The 25,057-nt window shown below is 42.2% G+C and overlaps 1 protein-coding gene across 1 annotated transcript in view; it reads right to left on the bottom strand.

Annotated features, from left to right (window-relative positions):
- Positions 1-9,435: 9,435 nt before the first annotated feature.
- Positions 9,436-25,057, bottom strand: part of nrip1b (nuclear receptor interacting protein 1b) — a 34,442-nt gene continuing 18,820 nt past the window's right edge. Inside the window, exon 2 of the mRNA XM_029520092.1 lies at positions 9,436-15,709. Coding sequence (XP_029375952.1) covers positions 11,629-15,252 — 3,624 coding nt within the window. The 5' untranslated portion in view covers positions 15,253-15,709 and the 3' untranslated portion in view covers positions 9,436-11,628. The remainder of the gene's footprint in view (positions 15,710-25,057) is intronic.

The following is a 25,057-nucleotide window of genomic DNA, read 5'->3' as shown; positions in this document are numbered from 1 at the left end:
CCCTCTTTTTACTCAAGAGGCATTCTTCTGCCTTCAGGAGGAGTTGGATTAGCCCTACAACTTGTAGAGTTGCTTGCTTTTGTTATGGGACAGAACCACAATTTAAATTAATTTGATATCTTTGACGCTTTGTAGGAAGATTCAGATGGTGATCACCTCCATGATTTCCTTGACAGCACAGATGATCATAAAGAAAGTAGCTGAGTACACTCAAGTACTCAAATCAACATTTATACACTTACCATGACCGATCCAAAATTTTCAGAACTGCAGGCTTCACTCACTGGGACAATGAAAAATCATACCCCCTGAGCAGGGACTTTTTTGAGAGGAAATCAACAGCCCAGGACCTTTTAACTCTGGTTCCTCCTGTTAAAAAATTTAGATACTTGTACTTTACTATTACTATTTTCTGCTATCTTACACTTTTATTCCTTTACATTCCAAGGTGAAATGTTGTACTTTATAATCAACTAACTTCATGTAATTACTTGTTACTTGAACATATCTTAATTCAACCAAATCATTTGTTTCTTATTCAGTCCTGTATCCTTTTAAAGTAAGTAAAAAGAAACTCATAATGCTAAGAACATTTCGAATTGTTTAAATGTAAACAGATATATGAATCATCTTGAATAAAGTGATATTACTGATCCTTTATTATTATTATTTCTGTAACTTTACACATATTCTAAGAGTGCTCAATTACTGAACTTAGAATATATTAATTTGACCCTGTTGCCTGTCACATATTGTGTTTTTGGGGTGGGGTGGGGAGGTTGTGCAATTTTACCAAAGTCACATAAAGACCTATGTCACTTTTCATTCAGTTTAAGTCACACCACTGAAATACTCAACTGTTACCTCCTGCAATTTATCTTTGGCCCCTCTTTTTACTCAAGAGGCATTCTTCTGCCTTCAGGAGGAGTTGGATTAGCCCTACAACTTGTAGAGTTGCTTGCTTTTGTTATGGGACAGAACCACAATTTAAATTAATTTGATATCTTTGACGCTTTGTAGGAAGATTCAGATGGTGATCACCTCCATGATTTCCTTGACAGCACAGATGATCATAAAGAAAGTAGCTGAGTACACTCAAGTACTCAAATCAACATTTATACACTTACCATGACCGATCCAAAATTTTCAGAACTGCAGGCTTCACTCACTGGGACAATGAAAAATCATACCCCTGAGCAGGGACTTTTTTGAGAGGAAATCAACAGCCCAGGACCTTTTAACTCTGGTTCCTCCTGTTAAAAAATTTAGATACTTGTACTTTACTATTACTATTTTCTGCTATCTTACACTTTTATTCCTTTACATTCCAAGGTGAAATGTTGTACTTTATAATCAACTAACTTCATGTAATTACTTGTTACTTGAACATATCTTAATTCAACCAAATCATTTGTTTCTTATTCAGTCCTGTATCCTTTTAAAGTAAGTAAAAAGAAACTCATAATGCTAAGAACATTTCGAATTGTTTAAATGTAAACAGATATATGAATCATCTTGAATAAAGTGATATTACTGATCCTTTATTATTATTATTTCTGTAACTTTACACATATTCTAAGAGTGCTCAATTACTGAACTTAGAATATATTAATTTGACCCTGTTGCCTGTCACATATTGTGTTTTTGGGGTGGGGTGGGGAGGTTGTGCAATTTTACCAAAGTCACATAAAGACCTATGTCACTTTTCATTCAGTTTAAGTCACACCACTGAAATACTCAACTGTTACCTCCTGCAATTTATCTTTGGCCCCTCTTTTTACTCAAGAGGCATTCTTCTGCCTTCAGGAGGAGTTGGATTAGCCCTACAACTTGTAGAGTTGCTTGCTTTTGTTATGGGACAGAACCACAATTTAAATTAATTTGATATCTTTGACGCTTTGTAGGAAGATTCAGATGGTGATCACCTCCATGATTTCCTTGACAGCACAGATGATCATAAAGAAAGTAGCTGAGTACACTCAAGTACTCAAATCAACATTTATACACTTACCATGACCGATCCAAAATTTTCAGAACTGCAGGCTTCACTCACTGGGACAATGAAAAATCATACCCCCTGAGCAGGGACTTTTTTGAGAGGAAATCAACAGCCCAGGACCTTTTAACTCTGGTTCCTCCTGTTAAAAAATTTAGATACTTGTACTTTACTATTACTATTTTCTGCTATCTTACACTTTTATTCCTTTACATTCCAAGGTGAAATGTTGTACTTTATAATCAACTAACTTCATGTAATTACTTGTTACTTGAACATATCTTAATTCAACCAAATCATTTGTTTCTTATTCAGTCCTGTATCCTTTTAAAGTAAGTAAAAAGAAACTCATAATGCTAAGAACATTTCGAATTGTTTAAATGTAAACAGATATATGAATCATCTTGAATAAAGTGATATTACTGATACATTTGATAATCAGCAACCCCTTAAATTGCCCTCATGCAAAATTATAGTACTAATCAGGGGCATTCTATGAAGTGGTTTTCTGCACATTTGTGTAATGTAAGTACACAAAGTATCAATGGCTGAACAGCACAGGCTTTGGAATTTGTGGAAAAAGATGCTAAATTCAGTTATCTAATTTATGGCCCAATTATTCAGACAGAAAAAATAACAGGAACATGCAAACAGTGGGCATTGAAAGCTGTCAGTTGTTATTAATTCAGTGTAAGATGGGAAAGAACAGTCATCTCCCACAGAACTGGGTCATCCTTTAGAGAATCAGGAATAGCATTGTTGTAATAGTTATGACTGAAGCAGTCAATCTTCTTTGTTAACATGAACTGTGTCATGTAAGTAGATCGTATAAATATTAATGGGAATAGACAGAACTTTGTGGTGTTATTGTGGAATGATTTAGCAAAAACCTGTATGAAGTCAAGTACAACATTTAATTTCTGAGGCAAGCTACACAAAAATATGTATACATATCTGGTAAAGTCAATATAGTCTTTTTTCATAGCCTCTATGATTAATTCTGTGAAAACATTGGGCATTCATTAATGGTCGTTCAGCTGTTGCCCAGCAGAGGGCAACATCCCCCTTTAGAGCTCCAGCTTCCTTAATGACAGAACTACATAGTCACAGCAGGTATGTGGAAAAGGAAATGAATCATGAAAATCATTCCATTTTTGTGAATCAAGTGCTATTATAGGTCACAAAGTCTGTATCCAATCTTCAGCAACGCCTGTCTCCAGCAGAATAAGCTACTGAGTGTACAGAGGTTATCTTTAACACCAGAATGCTTCTTAAAACCGCACTCTTGTCTGAGCAGAGACATCACATAGTTTGACCTCGAGGCAGGAGGTAGGGCAATCAGTCAGAGAATCTTGGAAGCTGTCAGAAAACTAATCAGAAAATAAGTTGATGAATCAATTGGCAAAGTCAAACGGCGGCGGCTGCAGTCTGAATAGATCCTTGGCTGACAAGCTGATATATATAAAGAGCTCAGACTTGTTTGTTGAAGATCAAAACAGATCCTGAAAGTGAGCCTGAGGGCTGTGTGATAATAGCTTCACTCTTCTCACCAGGATATTTAAAATCCCCCTGCTCGCTGTCTGATTCAGTAATCTGCCACTAATAATATGTACCGTAAAACACTGCTCCATTCACAGCCTTACTAAAGATCTAGAAAGTCACTGAGCCCAATAAATGAAAAAATACAAATTCATAAAAAAGAAAGTAAATAGACTGAATGCATATAATCCAGCACTGCAATTCAGCTTCAGTGTTAGATTTCAAATTTATCTGCAGTGCATGTACAGATTGTGTGCTCCAGAGTCTCTGTTTGGGTAACCCCGTCATGTCTTTAGCCTTTAGCCCACACACTAAATGAAACAATGAAGTATTAATTAGGAGCAGAAGAATTGTTGTCTTTCATTAATGGGGATTTAACTGCTTTATAGCTATTAAGTCTAGTTTGGTTATTATTTTATTTAACCCTAAGCATTCTTGCATTGCTGCCCACATTTATGGGATCATGGGAAAAACAAAAACAGATTTAGAAGATGAATGGATGAATACATTTTGAGAAGCCAAACTTGTCCTATGAGTCTCATATTTTTATCAAAACATCAGCCACGGGTCCAGTCTTTCTCCTACAATAAGACCCTTCGAAAACACACCAGATTGACTTGGCACACGCTCTGTGTACACATTATATTGCAACAGCGTTGGAGACAAATTGTTGAATTTCATCCATGGTCATCTCCTCTGTGCTGCCCTCTTGAGTCCGTTTGCGTTCTTGCCAAATTTTCCCCACAGTCCAAGTTTTACTGCGGGGGCTTAAAGACAGCTTAGTTTCCAACGATACATAATTTGACATACTGTATTAAAGAGTGAGTGTACACACCAGAAAAAAATTATGTAGTTACATGTGGATTATAGTCATCACATCTTTAGAGATAGTGCCCAGTCAAACAGTACATCAATCAAATCGAGTCTTTCTCTCCAGCGGCACATCACAGTAGTTATTTTCAGCACTGCTGACTTATAATTTCCCAACAGGATATTTATCTGCCATAAAACATAAAACACAGTATGCTGTCTGAACATATCCTTTCCTCATGCTAAGCCAGGGGACCATGCATGAAGTCTGGGTCTTCATATAAACAAGATAAGCCTCAGTGGGGTCTTTTGCAGTCAGGGGAAATTACAGTATCACACTGAGATTTTAGTTGCTGATCCTCATATTTAATATCACATACAAACACAAACAACTATGATAGATGTTAATGCGTGATACAGAAAATATGAACCTGCCTAACTTACCTGAGCAACATCACAGCCCAGCAGAGAATTACAGTCAGTGAACACAAATCAATGTATTTTGTTGGAAACAGTGGCAGCAGCAATAATACGTAGTTCACTTATTTATAAACAACACTGATTGTGTCCTTTCCTTTTGCTGTTTTTTCCCCAGAGTGTAATATGAGCATTGATTTTATGACAGTGTAAAGAATGAAGTAGTTAAACCCTGTCATGGGTGGATGTAAGGCATCCTGACAAGATTTTTGTTTGTGAGGATTTCAGCCATTTTCTAGCTTTAATTCTTACAATCATCGAACACTTCCCCTGGGCAGCTCCCATCAACAAAAACCTTCATTACACATTTATTAGGATTTTTTTTAAAGGTAAGTTAATAGCCAATACCGGGGTCTGTCCATAATAATTGTAGTATTATGCTACAACTTTGAAGAGAAAAGGAGAAAACCTTCCCCAGAGTCAAAACCTCCATGTGGAACAGACTTTATTGTTTATATAGGTTCAGGAAAACAAAACAAACAAACAAACAAAAAATCAACCCTGCATTACAAAATGGAGTTCTGGTTCATGTTGAAAATGTTGAAAATGGCTGTAGTTACACCTAGGGACACTTTTAGCTAACTATGCCAGCACAGGTACGTGGCAGCATGCTCATAATATCGCAAAGCTAGCATGTCCACGTTCAGCAGCTGAAATGATTTATAAGTTCGCTATTTTCATCCAGTGTGCTGACATGCTAACTCTTGCTTATCAGCTGTAAACAAACTACAACAGGATGATGAGAATAATATAAGTTGCAAGCTTTTTGTTTCCAAAATGTATATCCACTTTATTGTAGCTTCAAATCTGTAATTTGTCTTGAGACCAGCTTGGATTTTGAAACCAGTAGAAAGCACATTTTAGACGAGAAGGTGGAGCTTGAGCGCCTGATCTGACCTGCTGTGTATATTCTGATTGGGTGATCCATTCTGTCAAACACACAGTAGCCATTCACAGATACATCCCTTATTGTTTTTTCCTCTAAATAATTTAAAAAATAACACCTAGTTGAATGGAAAACTTGAGACTAGAGATTAAGACTATTAAATCAAGATTTGCTGATCAAATAAATCAAAGTAGGGCAGCATGGCAGCATCGTGTTTACTGCTGTTGCCCCAAAACAAGAATGCATGTTCTGCGTGGGTTTCCTCCCACCGTTCAAAGACATGATGTTTAACTTAACTGGTGACTCTAAATTCTTCGTAAGTCTGAATGAGAGTGTGAGTGGTTGTTGGTCTCTGTCTGTCTCTGTTTGCTGCCTATGTCCAATTCTATATATCTGTGGTTTTGATTATAGAAGCCGGAATCACAGAGGGAAACGTCCTCAGGTGAAAACAGATCAGCTCAGTAAGTAATTCACTGCATGAGCTAAAACTTCAGTCTTATGAATGCACTGTGAAAAAGGGAATCAACCTCTGGCTTCACAAAATTTTGAGGCAATCAATCCCATAGCTGTTGCTGAGCAATAAGTAATACATTTCTGTTCCCTCTTCATGTTCTACAATTTGATTGCTCCTGTAATTTCAAATGGAAGTAAATCCATTTTGAGTGCCAGATGCAGCTGTTATTTTTTCCTGTATGACTTCTCTCTGAGTGGAACAGAGTACAAACTCATGAGTTAAATTTGGCATGCTTCATCTTAAATGGCCCTTAACCCCCTGCAGCACAAAGTTCATATCCAAACTGGTCTTAGCCAGATCAGTTGACACTGAACTGCCCTTTTTCATTCAACTGGGGATTTTGACAGATGTTTACTTGAAAAGTTCATGACCCTGCAGATCAACCACAATGTTATTGTTCACAATGAAACGTACAGGAAATTAGTGGTAAATACATTTCCTGAAGATGAGATTTTTCTCATGAAAGAGTTAGGAATCAGCGAGACGTCTGATAACTGTTTGCTCACTTAAGGCTCAAACGGAGCAGCGATGCAGGGTAAGGTCAGGATAGAACTGAATCACCTGTGTAAACGTAGACCACAGAGGGGAGTTGCTGTTATCTGCCTGAATCAAAACCAGTCAAACACGTGTGAAAATGCCTGCGGAGGTAGCACACAGGCAGACAGCAGACTGACAGAGCTAGTTCTCCCCAGCCAGTTTGTAAAACATTTACTCTTGTGCTTATCGGACATGGCAACTATCATCCATGTTCTTTCAATGTCAGCCAAGATCCCTCAAGCTGACAGGCTGCTCTGTGGTCTACAGGGAATCTCACTCATCATGAATATTACATTGGGACTGTTTACATGCATGCACATGATGATCAGTAAGAAAGCTTGACAAAATGGCTATTATTGAACATAGTAACAAAATAAATATATAATCAATTTCCATTATTTCTTTGGCCTTGTTGTACATCATGTTTATTACTTATTCATGACTAATTACAGCTTTTTGTATGTATACTAGAATGCCACAGGAAGCTGTGAGGTTGGGGAGGTGGATAGGCATGAGGATAAAGAGCGCACTTAAGACACACTACTACTTACGTCATATTTACATGATACATTGGAAGAATGGCATGGGTGTAAAACTGGGCAGGGGGAAAGAAAGTGCTAGTGATGTGTGTGTGTGGCTTCTATATTTGTTGTGAAGGGGGGGGTGGGGATGTCAGTCTGGTGGTGGTGGTGGTGGTGGTGGGGGGGGTCACAGCTGCAGGCCAGCAGTTGATCCTGTCCCGGGAAACAGGATCAGCCAGGTCAGGTCAGGGAAGGGGCCAAGATGTCGTGACCCCGGAGGTTAAGGAACAGACTTCACAAAGAGGTACATCTTCAAAAGCTAATGCCCCACTGGGAGAACCAGTTTAAGGTCGGGAAAATAAACCAGTTTGACATCCTTTCTCAGTGCAGGAATTTCCCAGGTGTTTGCTTTGACCTCTTTCTGTTGTTGTTGTCTAACTTGAGGTGCTGCTCTCCTGTGTTTTACACTCATCCAGGCACTGCAGTGACACCAGCTTCAGGCAAAGCGCAGAGGAAATTACTGGTGTGTGTTGGAGAAAGTGTTTTAGCATTGTATTTGCTCTTTATTATGTTTTAAACAGGGTCATATGACCCATAAAATTCCAATTACATCATTTCTCTCTGTCTTTTGCTGTATTAACATGTGAGGTCACACCATGTGATCAAAGTTCAAAGTCTTGTATGAAGAGAAGGTGATCAAATATCTGGGAGCATATTTATCACTCCACTCACCAGAACGTTTAACAAGCATTAGCTTTGGCATGGCCTCCATGTGAATAAACAAAGCACTTAACAAGTAGCTAACTCATTAGCACTAAAACTGAAGCACAGGAGGAGTGTTTTAAATAGTGTACAAATAAATATGTAAAGAAAGCCTTTACTGAGCAGTAAAGTAAACTGTAGTCATTAAGTTGTTTGTCAGAGAAAAGGAATCTGCAACGCCAGGAAATATTTTTTGGAGGTCTTGTCACTATGAAATGCTTGTTGTGGGACTTCCAAGTCCTTGGCCTGTGATTGAGTCATTTGTGGCCTGGTGTGCCGTGCTCACATCCTTTTGGACTCACACTGAGGTCAGGAAATTAAAGAGAGAAGCCACAGACAAACAGCCGATTGTCAAGTTTTACACCTTGACCTCAGCTTAAACTTGGAGCTCCCTCCTTTATGTTTGCGACTGCCGGAGCAATCAGAGGAAATCAAGAGGTTACTGGTGGTTCAGCCTTGATAAGAATCTTGAAATGGAGAAGTTCACAGAGGGGAAAGGTTATGAGGAGTTTAAAGAGAGTGCAGTCAGTCATGGGAAGGATTAAATAAAAGGGAAGTCAGGGCTGAGGAACTGCACCGCACTTTCAAAAGTGCATTGCAGACAAAAAGCCGTCTGTTCACTCACTGAACTTCATATTCAAAGCCAGAGCAATGGAGGTTCAGTTTGAACTCATCTTCACCTTCAGGAAGTCTCATGCTATAGCCTCTTTCAACTGAGTCAAGAAAAGGATCACAAAATGGACACACAAACATGAATTAAGGCTTTTGCATCAACTATACAATGCAATCTATTTCAGGCTGTAAACAGAAGATGTGTGTCCCATTTTGTTTGGCATATCCTTGGGTATTCAGCGTACATCTGGTGACCTCTATGTGTGCTCCCTCCTCTCAGTGTCTTTCCTGCCTTTGTTAAGACTCAGCACTGTAGTGAACAGCAGCACACTCAGAAGCAGGGGTTTTGGGGCAAATACAGGACATCCTTTCACTCTGCATCAGTTTTTGGCTCACAAGCGTGAATTTCACTTTGATGTCCATCTGCAATTATACAATTATTTATTGTATCTCCTAATACTGGATATGAGGTTGCTTCCCTAATGGAAGCTTCAAAGTAATCTGTCCTGTAAAACTGACTCACATTTATCAATCAATCATCTATTAATATCATTTAAAAAAACAGAAGCATTGCTGTGTTGGCTGCTCAAATACAAAGACTATGACTAACACTGAAATTCATAACCTCTTACAATGGAAAATATTCTCAATTGCAAATTAGAAAAAGAGGAACACATTCATACTAGGTCATGCATTTTAGTACTTTATTTTTGAGATATCAGTGCAAATGAACACCAAAAAATGAAAACATAAAAAATGAAATAATGTTTCAGGTCTTCACATGAAAAAAATGAAACATCTTTTTTTTTTTTTTTTTTTTTTTTTAATATTTGCTGCTACAAATGTATTTCTTAGATGCACAATGCAGATCTATGATTGTACGTCAATCCCCCACTAAAGCCCCAAGCTCTTTTATAGAGCTTTGTTAACCAGTAACAGAAAAGAAAAACAAAACAAAAAACACAAAAATATTCAATGCACGTTTATTTTTCACACATTTTTATCAACTTGCTCAACAGTCTGTGGTTATTTAGAGACTGTTCTTATTCTAAACGAACCTCTCTCTGTGATAAAAAAAGACCTATTTTAAGACTTGACATTTTCCCCCATCACCAGTAGGGATACACAGGTAGTTCCCATGCGTCTGCATGCAACAGGCAGCAGTGAGGAGAGTCAGACATTATTACACAACACAGGGCAGGATAGATTATCATTTACCACATAGAGACACATGCAAAGAACAAACCAACCAAAAAAAAAGAAAGAAAAAAAAAAAAAGAAAAGAAAAAGAAAAAGATGGGCATAGCATCCTCTGCCTTTGTATGTACACTTATACGCATATAATTCATATTTACATATCAGGGCATTAAAAACTAGGGTAATATCTTTTCTTAAACATTACAAAATAGTCATCTTTCATACTGAAAGTACTATTTACACAAATATATTTAACCATTGTGAAAATGTATTAATAATTGAAGAGACATACTTCATCATAGTTATATGTATTAAAAAGGTCACAAGACTAAATGGATAAAGCGGTGTGTGAAAATAACTGAAAAGAATACAGTACAATCAAAATAAGGAGCTAGATACCAAATATCCCTCAAGACACCAACTCATCTTGGTGATTATTGGGGGGCAGGTACACATATCCAGCTGCTTTGAAAACAAAGATGTACCTGTGGTCTTCTCTTTATTATCATGCAATTCTTTTGACTTTTTATGAGTTAAGAGACTGCCACAAAAATAAAAAGAGATGTCCAGAAACCACAACAGTTAAGAAATTATGAAAAATTAAACCACAAACTGTCAAATTTTCAACGGATAACAATACTGACTTTTTTTTAATTACATGCCATTAAATCATTCTGAGAAGGACAAAAAGAACTCAGTTTCAATAGTGCAAAAACCGGGTGCTTCTTTAGATGAAATAAAAAGAAAAAGCCATGTGCTTCACACTGAAAGGTTTTTTGTATGTAAAAAAAAAAAAAAAAGCTGTGTGGGTTTACCCAGGATGGTAAGATAAGTTTCTCAGACATTGCAGCCTTTTAACTGTTGCTCTAGAAACCTGTTTACACACAGTCACTCAGCTGTAAGCACCGTTGACCCATCTGCTCAGAAAAAAAATGCACAATCTGCAAACACATTAGCCTGAATTTGCACTTTCAAATTGTGGCCTTAAAAATTCAATTCAAATAAAAGCAAAACACAATGAGTTGTGGCCATTCAATCCTCTTCAGATATGTTCCTGCTCTTTTGGCAATTAAACCAGGGGAAAGTCAAGACAAAGCACTATCATTGTAGGATCCTGACTGAAGCTACTGCATCATGTCACCGCGACAGTGTGCTGTTGCTGCTCCACAATGACTTTATTTGCAATCTTATCTAAAATTGATGGGACTCTCTCTGAAAATGTTCTGATGGGGAAAATAAATAAATGTCCACTGAACTGAGTACAAACATTTTTGGAGTCATTAATAATAAATGTTGCTTGAAATGTTCTCTCTAAATGTTTTAGGGCAGGCAACAAAGAGGACATGTAATAGTGATATGAGTGCAATTAAGGTATAAATAATAAGTGTAAGACAAGACCAAATTGTCCAAATCATAGCAAGACTAAATAATAAAGGGAGGCCTTCATAGCTGGTAAAATTAATAATGTCGTGCACAATAATCACTGATGGGAAAAGTCACATTTGAGACTTGTGTAGTTTTGGTTGTGTCAATTAGCCATTTTGCTAAGATATACCTGTTTTGTACCATCCCATCACCTCACGATCTAAAAATAGAGAATGCAATGCAGGTGTGCATTTGAATTTGAACTTGCATCTATTCCACAAAAAAATTGACATTCTTTTTTTATATTCTTTGTTTTTGTCTCATCAAACCAATTTGGCAATTTGTTAAAAAATGAGAAAAGAGTCAATGAATATGATATCCACTTGTTGTTTCTCTGTAGTTGATACAACTTCTACTCAGATGACTGGCTCAGCCCCTGGCTCTCATGGCTGTGCTTGTCATTGTGGGTCGGTGACTGCGGGGTGGAGCTCAGACTGTGTTCATAGGCATGCATGTCACTGATTGGCTCTTCTTTCACTCTGACCACAGAGTGGGTGCCCTCCGCCTGATCCCTCACATCCTTCCTCAACTGAATGCTGCCCTTCTGCAACATGTAATACAGGATGGGGTTGGAGCGCGAGAGCCGGGGAGAATCTGGGTTTGAGTCACAGCCCTCCTCCTCCTCATTCTCCTGACTACTCCACCGCACAGGGCTCTCAGGCTCCTGTTTGACTAGAGTAGGGGGGTCCCGTTTTTGAGTCACAGGCCATGGAGCTGGGTGGCTGCCCCAGGGGTTACGGAGAGGGCTGTCACCTGCAGGCAGTGTGGGCAGTGGTCTGAGATTACTCTGTAGCCCTGAGTTGAGGGAACCGTGGGGGTGCCAGCTGGGCAGGTGGAGGAAATTGTGATTATGCGCAGGCTGACTGAGAATGCTGCCGTTGGCCTTGCCATTGGCCTGCAGGACAGAAGGACTGGATGCCCCCCGGGGCTGCTGGGACAGCTCCTTCAGGCAGTTGTCAGAGAGCAACAGTTGTTTGAGCACGTTGAAACCCCTGCTCTCTCTAGTGAGGCTATCACTTGGTGGACTCCTGGATGGAGCCCCCTCTTCCTTTAGACTCCTCTGCTGGTCAGGGTCCTCCTGAGCAACAGAAGAAGTAAAAATGTTTGTGTCACCAGTGTCCAGTGCTCGTGGAGAGCTGATATTATTCATCCTGTCAGTCCGATCAGAGCAGAGGCGTCGCTTCTTAGGACTGGGGCTTGGATATTCCCTCTGCTCCTCTTTAACCTGTCTGGGCTGTGACTCAGGCTGCATAGCAGCACTGGTATAGTAGGTAGCAGTCTGTTGTTTGAGCAGCTGACTGAGGAGGCCATATTTTGCTATGACCTCCGCAGGCCGTGGTTCTGTTTTTAAGTCCTGCTGTGAATCTGAGAGGGGGCTGCTCTTCTCGTAGCTACTAGGTCTCTTTCTGCCACTCAGGTCCTCAGACATGGCAGAGGACAGTCCTACCCCCTCGGTGATCTCTGTTTTGACCTTTACATCCAAAGGAGGCCCATTGGAGGTGTCACAAATGATGGAGGCACTAGGGCTCTTCTCATAGCCCACTCCTGCCGCCTCCACACTCCTCCTCCCACTGGGCCTGTCTTTACGGCTGACTGTAGCAGCTGAGCCTGTTCCTAGAAGGAGCTGCAACACAGTGCGCCTCTCCAGAAGGTTCTCGATCTGTGTCGAAGGAGGAGAGGCTTCCTTTCGGCTGAAAGGTGTCCCGCTGCCTGAGGGTCTGTCGGACAGCGGAGTAGTGGTGGTCCTGTGAATTGGAGCATTGAGCCTTTCTAACAGGGCAATGGGCCTGCTGGTATCAAGCTCTTTGGTGGAGGGGATGGGTGGGGAGGAAGAAGCAGTGCCACACTGAGCCAAATTCTGCAACAGTTTACTGGCACTGAAGGTGGGCTCTGAAGCCTTCTCAGCAGGGAAGGTTTTAGATTTACACAAATCCAGTGGGCTGGACTGGACATTGGGGGATGGGTAAGAGTATGGGGATAGGGCACCACTATGGTCACGATTAAGTGAGTAGACTGGCTGGGCTGGGGCTACAGGCCTATCTGTGGGGCTTGTTGTCCTTGTGTCCTCCCAGGGCACCAGTCCCTTTGATTGGCTTCGAGACATGGTGGCCATAGTTATATCAAGTGGCAAATCTTGGTTACCTATACTCTTGTTACCCATCTCGTTGTTTCTGCGGTCGAGAAGAAGTTGCATCAGTGTGACTTTAGGGTGAGATTTTAGGTCTGGGCAGATTTCAGACTCCTTACTCTTGGACACCTTTGATCCTGATGGGTCAGGCTTCCACTTGTTTATTAAAGATTCTGTTAGTTTGTCTAGGGAGGAGGAAGAGATAGAGGAAGAGGAAGATGAAGAAATAACACTGGAAACGGAGGAGACAACAATAGAGGATGGTGAAAAGGCTGTGGTGGAGGGCTGAGCTGAGGTTTGAGGAGAAAATGCTGCTGTGGTGGAGGAAAACACTGTGGTGGAAGCAGAGAGGGTTGGGGTGCAAGAAGAGAAGGAGGAGAAGGAGGAAGAAGGGGTGGAAGTTTTCTGGCCTGCATCTTGTGTGCTGGCTCGGTTTCTCATGGACAGGTCAATGGGAGAGCAACTAGAGTAGGAACTCTCTGCATCACTGCTGTCCTTGGTCAGGCTCCTCTCCTGGGTCGAACACTCGCTGTCTGATGTGACTGAGGACGAGCCACTTGGTGGCAGGACACCACAGTTGTCTTCCAGGTGCCCATTCTTGGTCAGCTGCTTCTGGTTGTTGTGGTTGTTGAGTAGCAGGAGCAGCAAGCTGCTGCATGTCTGGGGAGGACGTGTTGGACGTGAGTCAAAGCCTCGCTTCTCCCTCTGTGGTTGGCTGTGAGTGTGGCTTGGAGGATGTGGGGGAGTGGCTGGGGAGTTTTGACTGTGGCCTCGCAGCAAAGAGGGGCTCTGTGGACTTGACAGGGCTGTTCGAGAGAGTGTTGTTGTTATTGTGTTTGTTGCTGTCATTCCATTTTGGGTTGTTAACGAGCTTAGGGTGTCTGGAGCTCCAGGCAGAGTCCCTCCCACACTAGGTGGCCTTTTGTCCTGGCCATGTTGCTGGTTTGCCATGGCAGCAAGTCTCTCGCTGGCAGATCTTCCAGAGAGCTGGGCTTTGAGTGCATGCTCTCTGGAGTACTGCTGGAGATGGGCTTCACTGGACAGCAGCAGAGCCAGTTGACTGCAGGCCACACTGGGTTTGGGTGAAGGTGCTGGACTAGAACGGATTTTCACCATGTTGGCGACGGCCTTCAAACGCTCAGCACAGGACACTGACTCAGCAGCTGTTGGAGCAGAGGGGGGTGTGGCGCTATGTGCAGACCGAGGTGATTCTGGGGGTCTGTCTTGATTGTGTCCCCTTCGACTGTAAGGTGTGTTGCTGTGATTTTGAAGTTTGCTCTTCCTCATTAGGCCTTTCAGGCGGCTTGAGGCTGTCCCGTACACAGGAAGTGGGTCTTTGTCTGCAGGTGGTGCTTTGGCTGGAGAGGAGCACTCACTGGGAGGCTTATTAGAGTGCTGAGACATTGCTACACTCTGAAGCCGTGAGCTGAATGACTGAAGCAGTGAAGCCAGCAGTGTGCTCTCTCCAGCATGAGGAGATACCTCTAGTCCTCCATTTTGCAGGCCTCCCCCCTGACCATTCAGTTCCATTGGGGGCGAACTCATCCGCTGATTCCCTGGATCGTTCCAGGCTCCAGAGCGCAGTAGGCGGGCTTTTTTCAGGTGCTGTGAAGAACCCAGTGTGGGCCCATTGGTTCCAGCCTTGGGAGCTGCTGGAACATGGTTGGGCAGTTGGTATGGCCCGCCCACTTTGTCACCCTGCTCCTGGTTGCTATGGGCAGCCTCAGACCTCCCACTAGCCGTGGCCCCAGGCCCGGCCACCACTGGATGCATCAGTAAACCTTCCAGATAAGTTAAAACAGCTGAATCCTTGTGTGTCTCAGGGCCAGGCTCCTCCCCATGAGTCATGTTCAATACTAGGATCCCCTCGTATGGTTCAGCACGGCTACTGGAAAACAAATGTCCACTAGGTCATCTGGTTGACAGTGGCATGTACTTCCAAAATAACAAAATGAGGACAGGGAATTGTACAGAGTGAGTCTGCTGGAGGCTGAAGGATGCCCTCGCCAGATGTGATCCCTCTCTGTAGTGGGCACAGTCAGTACCGTGATAAAACGGCAGCCATATTTGGAGGCAATCTGGGTAACGTGGGCCTCCCAGGCATTGTTTTATGCCTTTAAACACCGTAGGTTCCCAGAAGGCCCGGCTCCAGGCTTATGTGAGCAGCAAGCAAGGAGTCATTGGGATTTCACCACAAAGATGGTGACACATTCCGTGGCTGTGGATGTCTGGGATGTCTGTCCTAAGGCCTGGCAGTGGTTCAGTTAGTAGCACGTTTCAGCTTTGCAGATCTCATATGGGGGACCTATAGGAGAGAATGAGAGTAAGAACAGAGGGAAGGGATGGTTGGGTAGAGAAAAGGAGGAGAAAAAGGAGAAACTGTGTGAGAGGCAGGGATTTGCAAAGCACTATATCATATTCATTTCACCACCTTGTCAGCCATCTCTGTTACTTGGCAACATTTCAGATTGACTGCACACGGCTCCTTCTCTCTGCACTCTCCCTTCACAGCCACCGAACAGACGACAAATGTAGATTAGGCCTGATTGGATCCAAATTGAAAATTCAAGACCACTACCTAGAAAACATTCAGGTCTTGAGCTGTAAGCCCCTCACAGCGATGTCTTTCAAAAGTGAAGGGCCTTTTGAGAGCTGTGAATAATTTCTTATGCAGCTTGTCATTTCAGTGGATTATCCCCCCTGCCGCCTTCTGCTCCTTATGCACTTGAGCAGCATCTCACACCAAGCAAACCTTCAGTCTGCACAGAGCAGGAGCCACCCACTCACCCACATGTATGCACAGATATGTGCATGATGATGTAGATAAAGCACATGCATGCATACTCTCAGTCATGCAGAGAAAGTGAAATCCAGCTCAGTCTGCGTGGTCTCTGCTAAAACCTGCTCAGCTCTGAATCCTTTAGCAGGTTTGGCTCTTCTAAGGCTGAATTGTTTTTAAATCAGAGGTGAGCAGCAAAATGAACTGACTGACTGTGTTTATGAGTACAGTACAAAGGCAATGCAGAATCACAGCACAGTTATGGCTAATAGACAGGCTGTACTTGACAGTTGTGTATTTTTATGTTTTGTGTGTGGATGTGTGGATGTGTGAGTGAGTGAGTGTGTGTGTGTGTGTGTGTGTGTGTGTGTGTGTGTGTGTGTGTGGAATCAGGAGAATCAGGTGCACCTGTCACACCACACCATTGTCATGAGGGCAGAACCAGTGACACCAGGGTGAGCATTGTGCCAGTTGCCATGACAGTGTCAGTAGCGCTGCCCTGGGAGACCTCTGTTCTGAACCCTGTCATCGTGGTTTCCGTGGATACAGGACACCTCCGACAGTCCTGGCCACAACCCATAAAGGTTAATTAATACAGAATTTCCACCTCAGCTCAGCTGCTGTCCATGTCCTTTCCCAATGCTGTCCTCACCTTTGGTGTCCGCTGAATGGACCAACATAGAGGTCACACAACAGGACAGCAGCCCTTGATTATGACGAAAGGCCACAGCAACCCACGCAGTCTCCAGTCTAACTACTTCACAGAGTGCAGCAGCAAGGGCCAAAAACAACAAGGCAGCAGGCTTCTAATCAGGCTGAAATCCACCCCCGTGGCCAAGGTCCACAGGTTGTCATGACAGTCAGGGCAACACAAAGTGGCACTTTTAATGCCACCTTGAGAATGAGCTGGGATTAGACGATGAATTTAAATTCATCTGAGTGTAATTAAGCCTGAGTGGCAGTTGGAAAACAATCAGGTTGCTCCAAAATTGGATGAGACATTTCAGACTGTATAAAATAGAAAAACTTCCCAGGGATGAGCCCATCAGCATCAATTACAGTTCAAGGCCATCTTTAAGCTGTTGACCTAAATCTGACAACAACAAAAGCCAACCTGGTCACACTGGGCCATCTGACGTCTGCTGTCATGCTAATCTTAGATGCTCAGGATTAGAGCTATTTTCCCGCCAGTGAGCTTAACGCAATTATAATAGAATGCCCTGTAGCACAACATTTGATAAACATGTTTACCTTCAGCACAACTCTGCAAAGTAACTAAAATGCCACGATACAGTGCCCCACCTCCAGTTAGAGAGAGGAAAAATGAAAATGGAAAATAAACACTGACATGGTTTCAACATGGGCAATTCTGTTCATCTCCCTGCTACTGGCAGTGAACCTCTGGAATGAGATGACCTTACCTATGCTTTTGCCTAAAAAAAAACTTCAATACAAAGCAGACAAGGCAGCACAGGTGTACTACGACCCTGCACATTATTAATTTATATACATCACAGCTACCGCATTGACTATCTTCCATAAGGTATGAATTGCTCTTAAAATAAATAAAAAAAAAAGTGGGGACCTTTGGGCTCTTGAGAGACAAATAATGACAGAAGCAGTGTCAAAAAGTCCTGCAGGAGCAAGGGCAAGAAAAAATATGTTCTCCTCAGTGACAGAGCTCTGTTAACAAATAAATGACCTTAATACAGGGAGCGCTGTCCTCTGTAGCATACAGCCCCCCTCTTTTCCACTCTCAGTGTGTGATGTGTGCATTACTATTACATTATCTCCCCTGGTGTATACATTGAAAATGACCTCATACATCTGTTAACATGTCATCTCATTGGTGGTGGCACCCAAAAAGCCTGACCTCCACCCCCACCTCGCCCCTCCATCCATGGGCCACCCCAGCACCAATGAGCTGCTCTTTGGGTTCTGTGGTCATTATCCATTATCCTTGACAATGTCAGCCAATGACAGAGCCGACACCGCTCTGAAGTGATTTTCACCCCTATAGTTTGCCACGTACATGTGGGAGGGAGAGCAAGTGATGTGGAGGGGCTTCATCTATTTTTCTCTCTTTTGCTCCTCTTGTACTTAGAAAGACACCTAGAGCAGGAAAGGTCATTACACTTTCTGCTCTCTCCTAGGACACACAAATTTTCCAAAACTTCCAAATCACAAAGTGTCAGTACACATGATTAGATCTTAAGATTAAACCTTTATCTTCTCCACTGACCTACAGATCATAACCTCCCACCCATTCTAAGCAACACTCCATCATAAACCTGCTGGTAATGCAGACTCCTTTTTTAAATTAAAAAAAAAAAGTTCCTAAATGACCTTCATTGTCAGGAATGGTAATCCATTTAAGCCATTTAAAATGTATGAGACCAAACAAAAGAATTAAAAAGGGGAAGAGCCAAAGGAGCGGCAGTTAAAGTCAAGGTCATTCATACCGCTAAGGCTTTTCCACTTCATGCAACAGCTGGTGTCCATGCAAAGCTCTGGGCGTTAATAAAAAGTGACAATGCTGCCCGAGTGGTGTGTATTACTAATGTCTGACACCAGCCTGGCAGATGTGTTCTCCCTGCATTTAAGGGAAGTCAAGGTTAAAGGAATTTAAAAGGAGAGGCGATGCCTAAACACTATTATATCATGTAATCTGCAGCCCAGCCCTGCTGCACATACTCAACGGGGGTAGCTCACTTACACATGCCATGTGACCGCTATTTGTAAATTCAATATGCCCTGACATGATTAAATAAGACAAAACATAAGCTACCTGACCAAATGCAGTTGTTGCAGCACCTTCCACCAGTGAACGGGTGCACTGAAGGAAAGTTGAATTAAAAGCTCTTGTTCACCTTGAGAGGGGTAAACAAGAGAATAACATGCTACCAAACAGCAGGAGAGCTGGAGCAAGAAAATGTTTTTGCAGATAAGTCAATCAGGACAGAATAACACAGAAATGCAAAAAAAAAAAAACACACACACACACACACACACACCCACACCCACACCCGCACACACACCCACCCACCCACACCCGCACAATGAGAACTAGGGCACTCTGACCCACTTCTTAGAATGCAATGGCCAAACAAGTCATGCATAGCGCACACACATGCCCATGTGTGCACACAGAATCCCATGGCTGTACCCCACATAAAGGAAACATGATATGTGAATGGTGTCTGTCAGAGCTCTTGTGTTAAGTAGCACAAACCATCCACTCAGTGTGAGGAAGAACGTGTGACGACTGAATGCTAACATTTTAGACTCAAACGCAAATGGGACCTGAGTGCTTAAGTTCTTGGCCTGCATCTGGCCTTGGATGAGGAGCGCGGGGGTGGATTTTAACTTCATCTGTACTCATCAGTACAAAGAGTTCTTAGGGGTTGAGCGAGAGCATAGAGGAATTCATGCACACTGATGAGTCATCTCAGCGGTTCAGAGCCCAGCTGACTGGAATACGACCCTGCCAAACAAGCCAGTGCGTTGATGATATCACTGGACTTTATCACAGACCCTTGACCTTTCATGCCCAGACTTGCATGGATGTTCTTACAAAAATGTTTGTGTCTATAGTAAATATTTGTGTGCGATTTGGAAGACCCACCCAAGGGCCATTTCCTGACTGGCTGAGAATTAGTGCATCAATTAAACACACACACATTCCTTCTTAATGAGCCGTGGCTGCCATCAATCTATACCTGATTCATTTCTATGGGGCTCCAAGGTAATCTCCTGCTTACATCGTCTGTCCAAAATGGTCCTCATTTCCCTCCCGAAACAACACACATTTTCCATTTGTAAACACTGCTGCTGGAAAAAGGGACAGCTGATTGCCCCATGGCCAGCACGCCAAAAGGCAGAACTAGGCTCTTGAAACAGACTGCAGTGGTGATGTCTGCGGGAAATGGGCCACTTTGCAATTGAGATCAAATGTCCCACTGTCAAGCTGCCCTGAAAGCTGGATAAAACCAGCTAAAAATCCTTGTCCTTTAAAGAATCATTCCCATAATATCCTTGGCAACAACCCTAAGAAGGCTATTGCCATGAGTCAGCGAGATGTCTGTCTTTATTGGGTTAAAACAGTATTGCTTTTTTCCTTTCACTCTGGGTAATTTGGGATGCTTTGGAGTAATATGGTGTGTGGCAGAGATCTAAGGACAGAAAAAGAAGAGGACACGTCCCTGTTATCATTTGCCTTTCATAATGCTCCCAATGACCTACTTTCTAGTTTTTAAATCATTCTAATGCTCACTCCGGGAGAGGCTGGAGAATATTACAGGGTACAGTGCATTGTGAAGAGATATTCCATTAGAAACATCAAAATCACAATTTGTATTTCTTTTCTCCGTTTTACCTAAGTGGGAACCCAGTCTTACTCAAAGTCAAAGTTCAAAGTTACACGATTAAAGGAATCTCTTAAATTAATTAGATACATTTAACCCAATAAAGTATAAAACAATTATGTGCAACCTTTTTGGAGAAAATCTCTCAACCAGCACCAATCCAGCTGGCAGGACAGGGCTGAGTACATGCCAATGAACAGGAGACTTCAATAAGATTAGTCCTACACCTGGCTCTGATGTCCAACCCAGTGCTCACAGAGCAATGGCTGGTGCAACCAACAAAAACAGCTTCGCTCTAAATATTCCTGACGGTCTCAGATTCTGAATTAGCATCCAGGTTAATAATCAAAATCCCCTTTTAAGCCTGTGACTTGGCAGTCAGGCAAGGGAGACACAAACACATCCATAGATCTATAAAATGAATGGATGATCTGGTTTATTATTCAACTACACTTAAATAAATTAAGCAACATGCTGTAAAAAGCTGCAGATGGCACAAATATCAAGAAAGACAGAAGTACACTGACCAAAATAAATAAATAAATAAATAACTGAACTGTAACTGTGAGAGGATTAAGTACATTAAGAGCTGCACTAAAAACATGAGTAACAGCTGCCAAGAATATTTCCAGACAATGCAGAAGGGATAACCCCAAGAAAACAAACAAATAAAAAAAAAAATATATATATATATATATAGAAATATATACAGTATATATATATATATATGCTTGCTGTCCTGTCAACGCAAAGGATCTTGTGCCACTTTCAACCCTTTTGTTACACAACCTAGAGAAGACCAGGTGTAAGCTTTACACAGACGAAGACACCTATTTAAGTTCATGTTACAAGCCTCTTATGATTTCCTTCCAAGCAGGGCAAAGGACGAAACTAATTTTAAGCGGTTATAGAACAGGACAACCCTCGTCAACTATAATGAAAATATATGTGGTTGTCTGTTGTCCTCAGTAACTGCAAACTGGGTCAGAATAAGATGAGCTCAGTTGAAACTGTAGATTTTTGTCAGCCAACAAAAATATGCTGGTTAGGAGAGAGGAATACATAATCCATATCTTTATTATCTGATCCTTATTTATTATTAGGAAATAGCAACAACAACACTGTCATGGGCATGGAAATGGCAACATGGCAACACGATAAAGCAATGTCCCGTGTTACACTAAAGTTAAAACACTTTGGACTTCATGACGCAAAACAACACTGAAGCAGTGTGTGCGTATTCAGCTAAACATCATGCAGTGTAATCTGCAGAGAAAAGAGAAAGGACAGAACCTGAACCAGGCTTTTGCAAACTGACTCTGGAAACACACCTATCTGCAGTGATTTACCAGAAATATAAAGCTTTACATTCACCATAAAAATTTTAAGACACGCAGCCTCTCTTTTGAAACATTTTACTGCACATCAGTGAGAGTATGAGTTGACTCCAGTGCTGACTGCTGCATAGTTCAAATGTAACCAGAACTCCCAGAACACTGCAGTGTAGTTAAGAGAATTACACAGCTAAAAACCTTCATTTTAAAGGGGCATTACAAAAATCTATACAACATGACATGGGAAGATTCCTCTTTAATCCCTTGCTTAAAAGACAATGGCATAACTGAATCCAGGCATGACTTGTTGGAGTGCTAAGGGTAACCTTAAAGTCCATGATCTTTTTCATACTGTCTCCAGACTTTGGACACCTTAAGTTACGTATTAAATATAGTAAAAATATGTATCCATAACATAAAATAATTGAAGACAGTTTTCTACAAGGATTAAACACAGCAAGAAGTTAATGTGTGACTATTTATGTGCTATGTGTCCTTTTTATTGATGTGCAGAGATCAGCATGATTCCCAAAAGAACCACCGAAAACGTACATTTTGTCGGCCAAAAACACACTTTATTCAGCTTGACCGCCAGTTTATAACGAAGCATTCCTCTGCATGGAAGTCTAACACACAGTGGTCACACAGTACTACTTGCTAACTGCAGCAGGGCCACTGGAGAAGAGGTGAGGTCCTGCATGAGCTATCCAGGGTAATGTCCAGGCCTATTTTGGCAGCATTTGAAAAGAAAAAATGCTAATGAACCAAACAAACTACAGTAAATGGATTTTGGCAGCCGAGCATGTGAATGTGAGGGGTGTGGGTTAGGGGGAAGTATTCATCTGGATATCACTCATGAGCATCATGTCAGGTGTGTATGAGCAGGTCTCGTTGATGCAATTGAATCAAGGATGATAACAAACCTAATCATGCTGAAATAACAACTCTACTTCTGCATTTAGACCAGATCCTCTTAAAACAGGTGGATTAGATAAGGCTGTGCTTAATCAACGTCCAGTGGCCACATTCTGTCAGTGAATGTGAGGGTTCACGGCTTAGGGCCAGCCGGGCGCCAGGCAGTAAATATTAAAACAAAAAAAATTATAGTAAAAAATCTCTGCAGTGGCCACTGACAATTGACAACACGGTGCATAGAACTGACAAGCTGAACTAATTAGTGGCTTTGAATTCAAATTTCACAGTGGAAGCAAGAAAGAAAAAATTCCGAGGCCATTTTCCTCTTTACATATTTGTTTCAGCTACCGATGACAAATGCAGACAGACAGAAGTAATGGTTGTCTTTACTCGAACTACTGCTGGTTTTAAAACAGAGGTTAATTGATATTAATTGCCTTGGCAGCCAAGGTGTAATCAGTCCATGACTGAGTAGATAGAGTGAAAAATCGGGCAGGGATATGAAGGGTGAAGACCAGAAGTGGAGACATCAGTTGTAAAATAGATGATGATGGGTTGTTTTGGAATTGATAGGGTTGATCAGGTTGCCTTTACTGTAAGAGAAACATGCTAATTGTCAGCATAGATGCAGACAAGCATGGGGCTGAGGCCAGCAGGAAATGAGTCTGTCTCCCCTCAGTCAGGCATTGACAATGAAGTCAGAGAGAGAGAGAGAGAGAGAGAGAGAGAGAGAGAGAGAGAGACAAGTCAAGCAACAAACTGCCACTGGCCTATTATTTCTCTGTAATGAAGGACAGAGAAAAATATACAGTGGAGAGTACAACAGTTAAAAAAAATAAATAAATAAGTAAAAGTATAAAAAATACACACTAAGCCAAATACTAACGCCTATTGTGCTGTGGTGGGGAGGTGAATGCAGACACACATCATGCTCCCGTACCTTGTCATCCTTAGCTGTGGAGGCTGATACAGGTAAAGTGCAGTAATCAATTTGCTCTACTGGCAGGAGTGCTCCTTTAGAATACTAATCAGGCTTCTGCCCTCCCCTCTTCCTCCTCGATCCCGCTATTCCTCTACCACCACCCCCACTCTGCTTTTCTCCTTCCTCGTTCACCTTTCTCATGACTTGACACCCCCCCAGTGCCCCAGACCTGACCAAATGCTAAAGGAGGGCGGGCTGTCTTCTGCACAGATAACTGCTGCCACTAATCAAGCCTACGTGCACCGGGGCGTGGGATTAAAAGAGCTTGCACAGCTTGACTCAGGCACTGAATGGTGTTAGTGCGCGCGCACGCACACACACACACACACATACCCATACACACTAGGTCAAAATAATAACCTATAGGGAATGATGTCTCGTCAAGAAAGGCACACATGTACACAAGCCTCAGAGGAGCATACAACACAACAAGGTCAACTTAAAAGCAGATATGTAAGGTGAACATTCTCGGGCTATGAAAGAACACACAAGAAGATTAGATCTAAATTTACTCTACCAGTCAAAATGGGACTCTATCGTGAGCAACCCATCTCTATCTCTCAGAACTCACGTCACGCAGGGAACCGCAGTGTTGCTTCTAAAGCCAAAAAAGAGGAACAAACTCAACTGAGAATTGATATGACTTTAATTCCCATTTGTTTTACATTTGGAGAGATGGCCTACAAGGGTGCTGGGGGGGTGGGGGGGGTCTCAACACCATATCAAACACATGCCGGAGTTGCCTGGAGGCTGTAACAAAGTGTCCTCATTGTCACACTGCACGCACACACACACACATGCACACGTAAACAGGCTGTGGGAGAGAGTGTGTGTGACAGAAGGGGGGAGAGAGAGACAACACCACCCTATGCATCAGCAGGGATATTTCATTATGTACATAACGAGTGCCATTAATCGCTCTTAACAAGAGGACACAACCTCACCTTGGCAGTCTCACACGCACAGCAGGAAGGTGGGGGGTTGGGGGCGGGGGCATGGAAATATCTATAGTGCGCACAGAAATTAAAATTCACCACACTCAGGGATCTGCCACCTCCTTTTGACCGACCACATCAGACCCCGGGGGTGTGTTGAGACAAACCAGCAGCCATATAGAAGCTGCTTCTCTGATAGACAAACACAAAGTGACAGAAAAAAGAGAGATAGAAGAGGAAAGGGAAGGAAGGAAATAAATAAAAAAGATGGGGGGCGAAATGCCGCAGTGGTAGTTGCCAGCGGGGGATCGTGCCCTTGACATGGATGAAGTAGTGGGGGGGGG

Source organism: Echeneis naucrates, chromosome 14 (assembly GCF_900963305.1).
Source record: "Echeneis naucrates chromosome 14, fEcheNa1.1, whole genome shotgun sequence".
Taxonomy (NCBI): domain Eukaryota; kingdom Metazoa; phylum Chordata; class Actinopteri; order Carangiformes; family Echeneidae; genus Echeneis; species Echeneis naucrates.
This window is presented reverse-complemented; position numbering and strand designations above follow the sequence as displayed.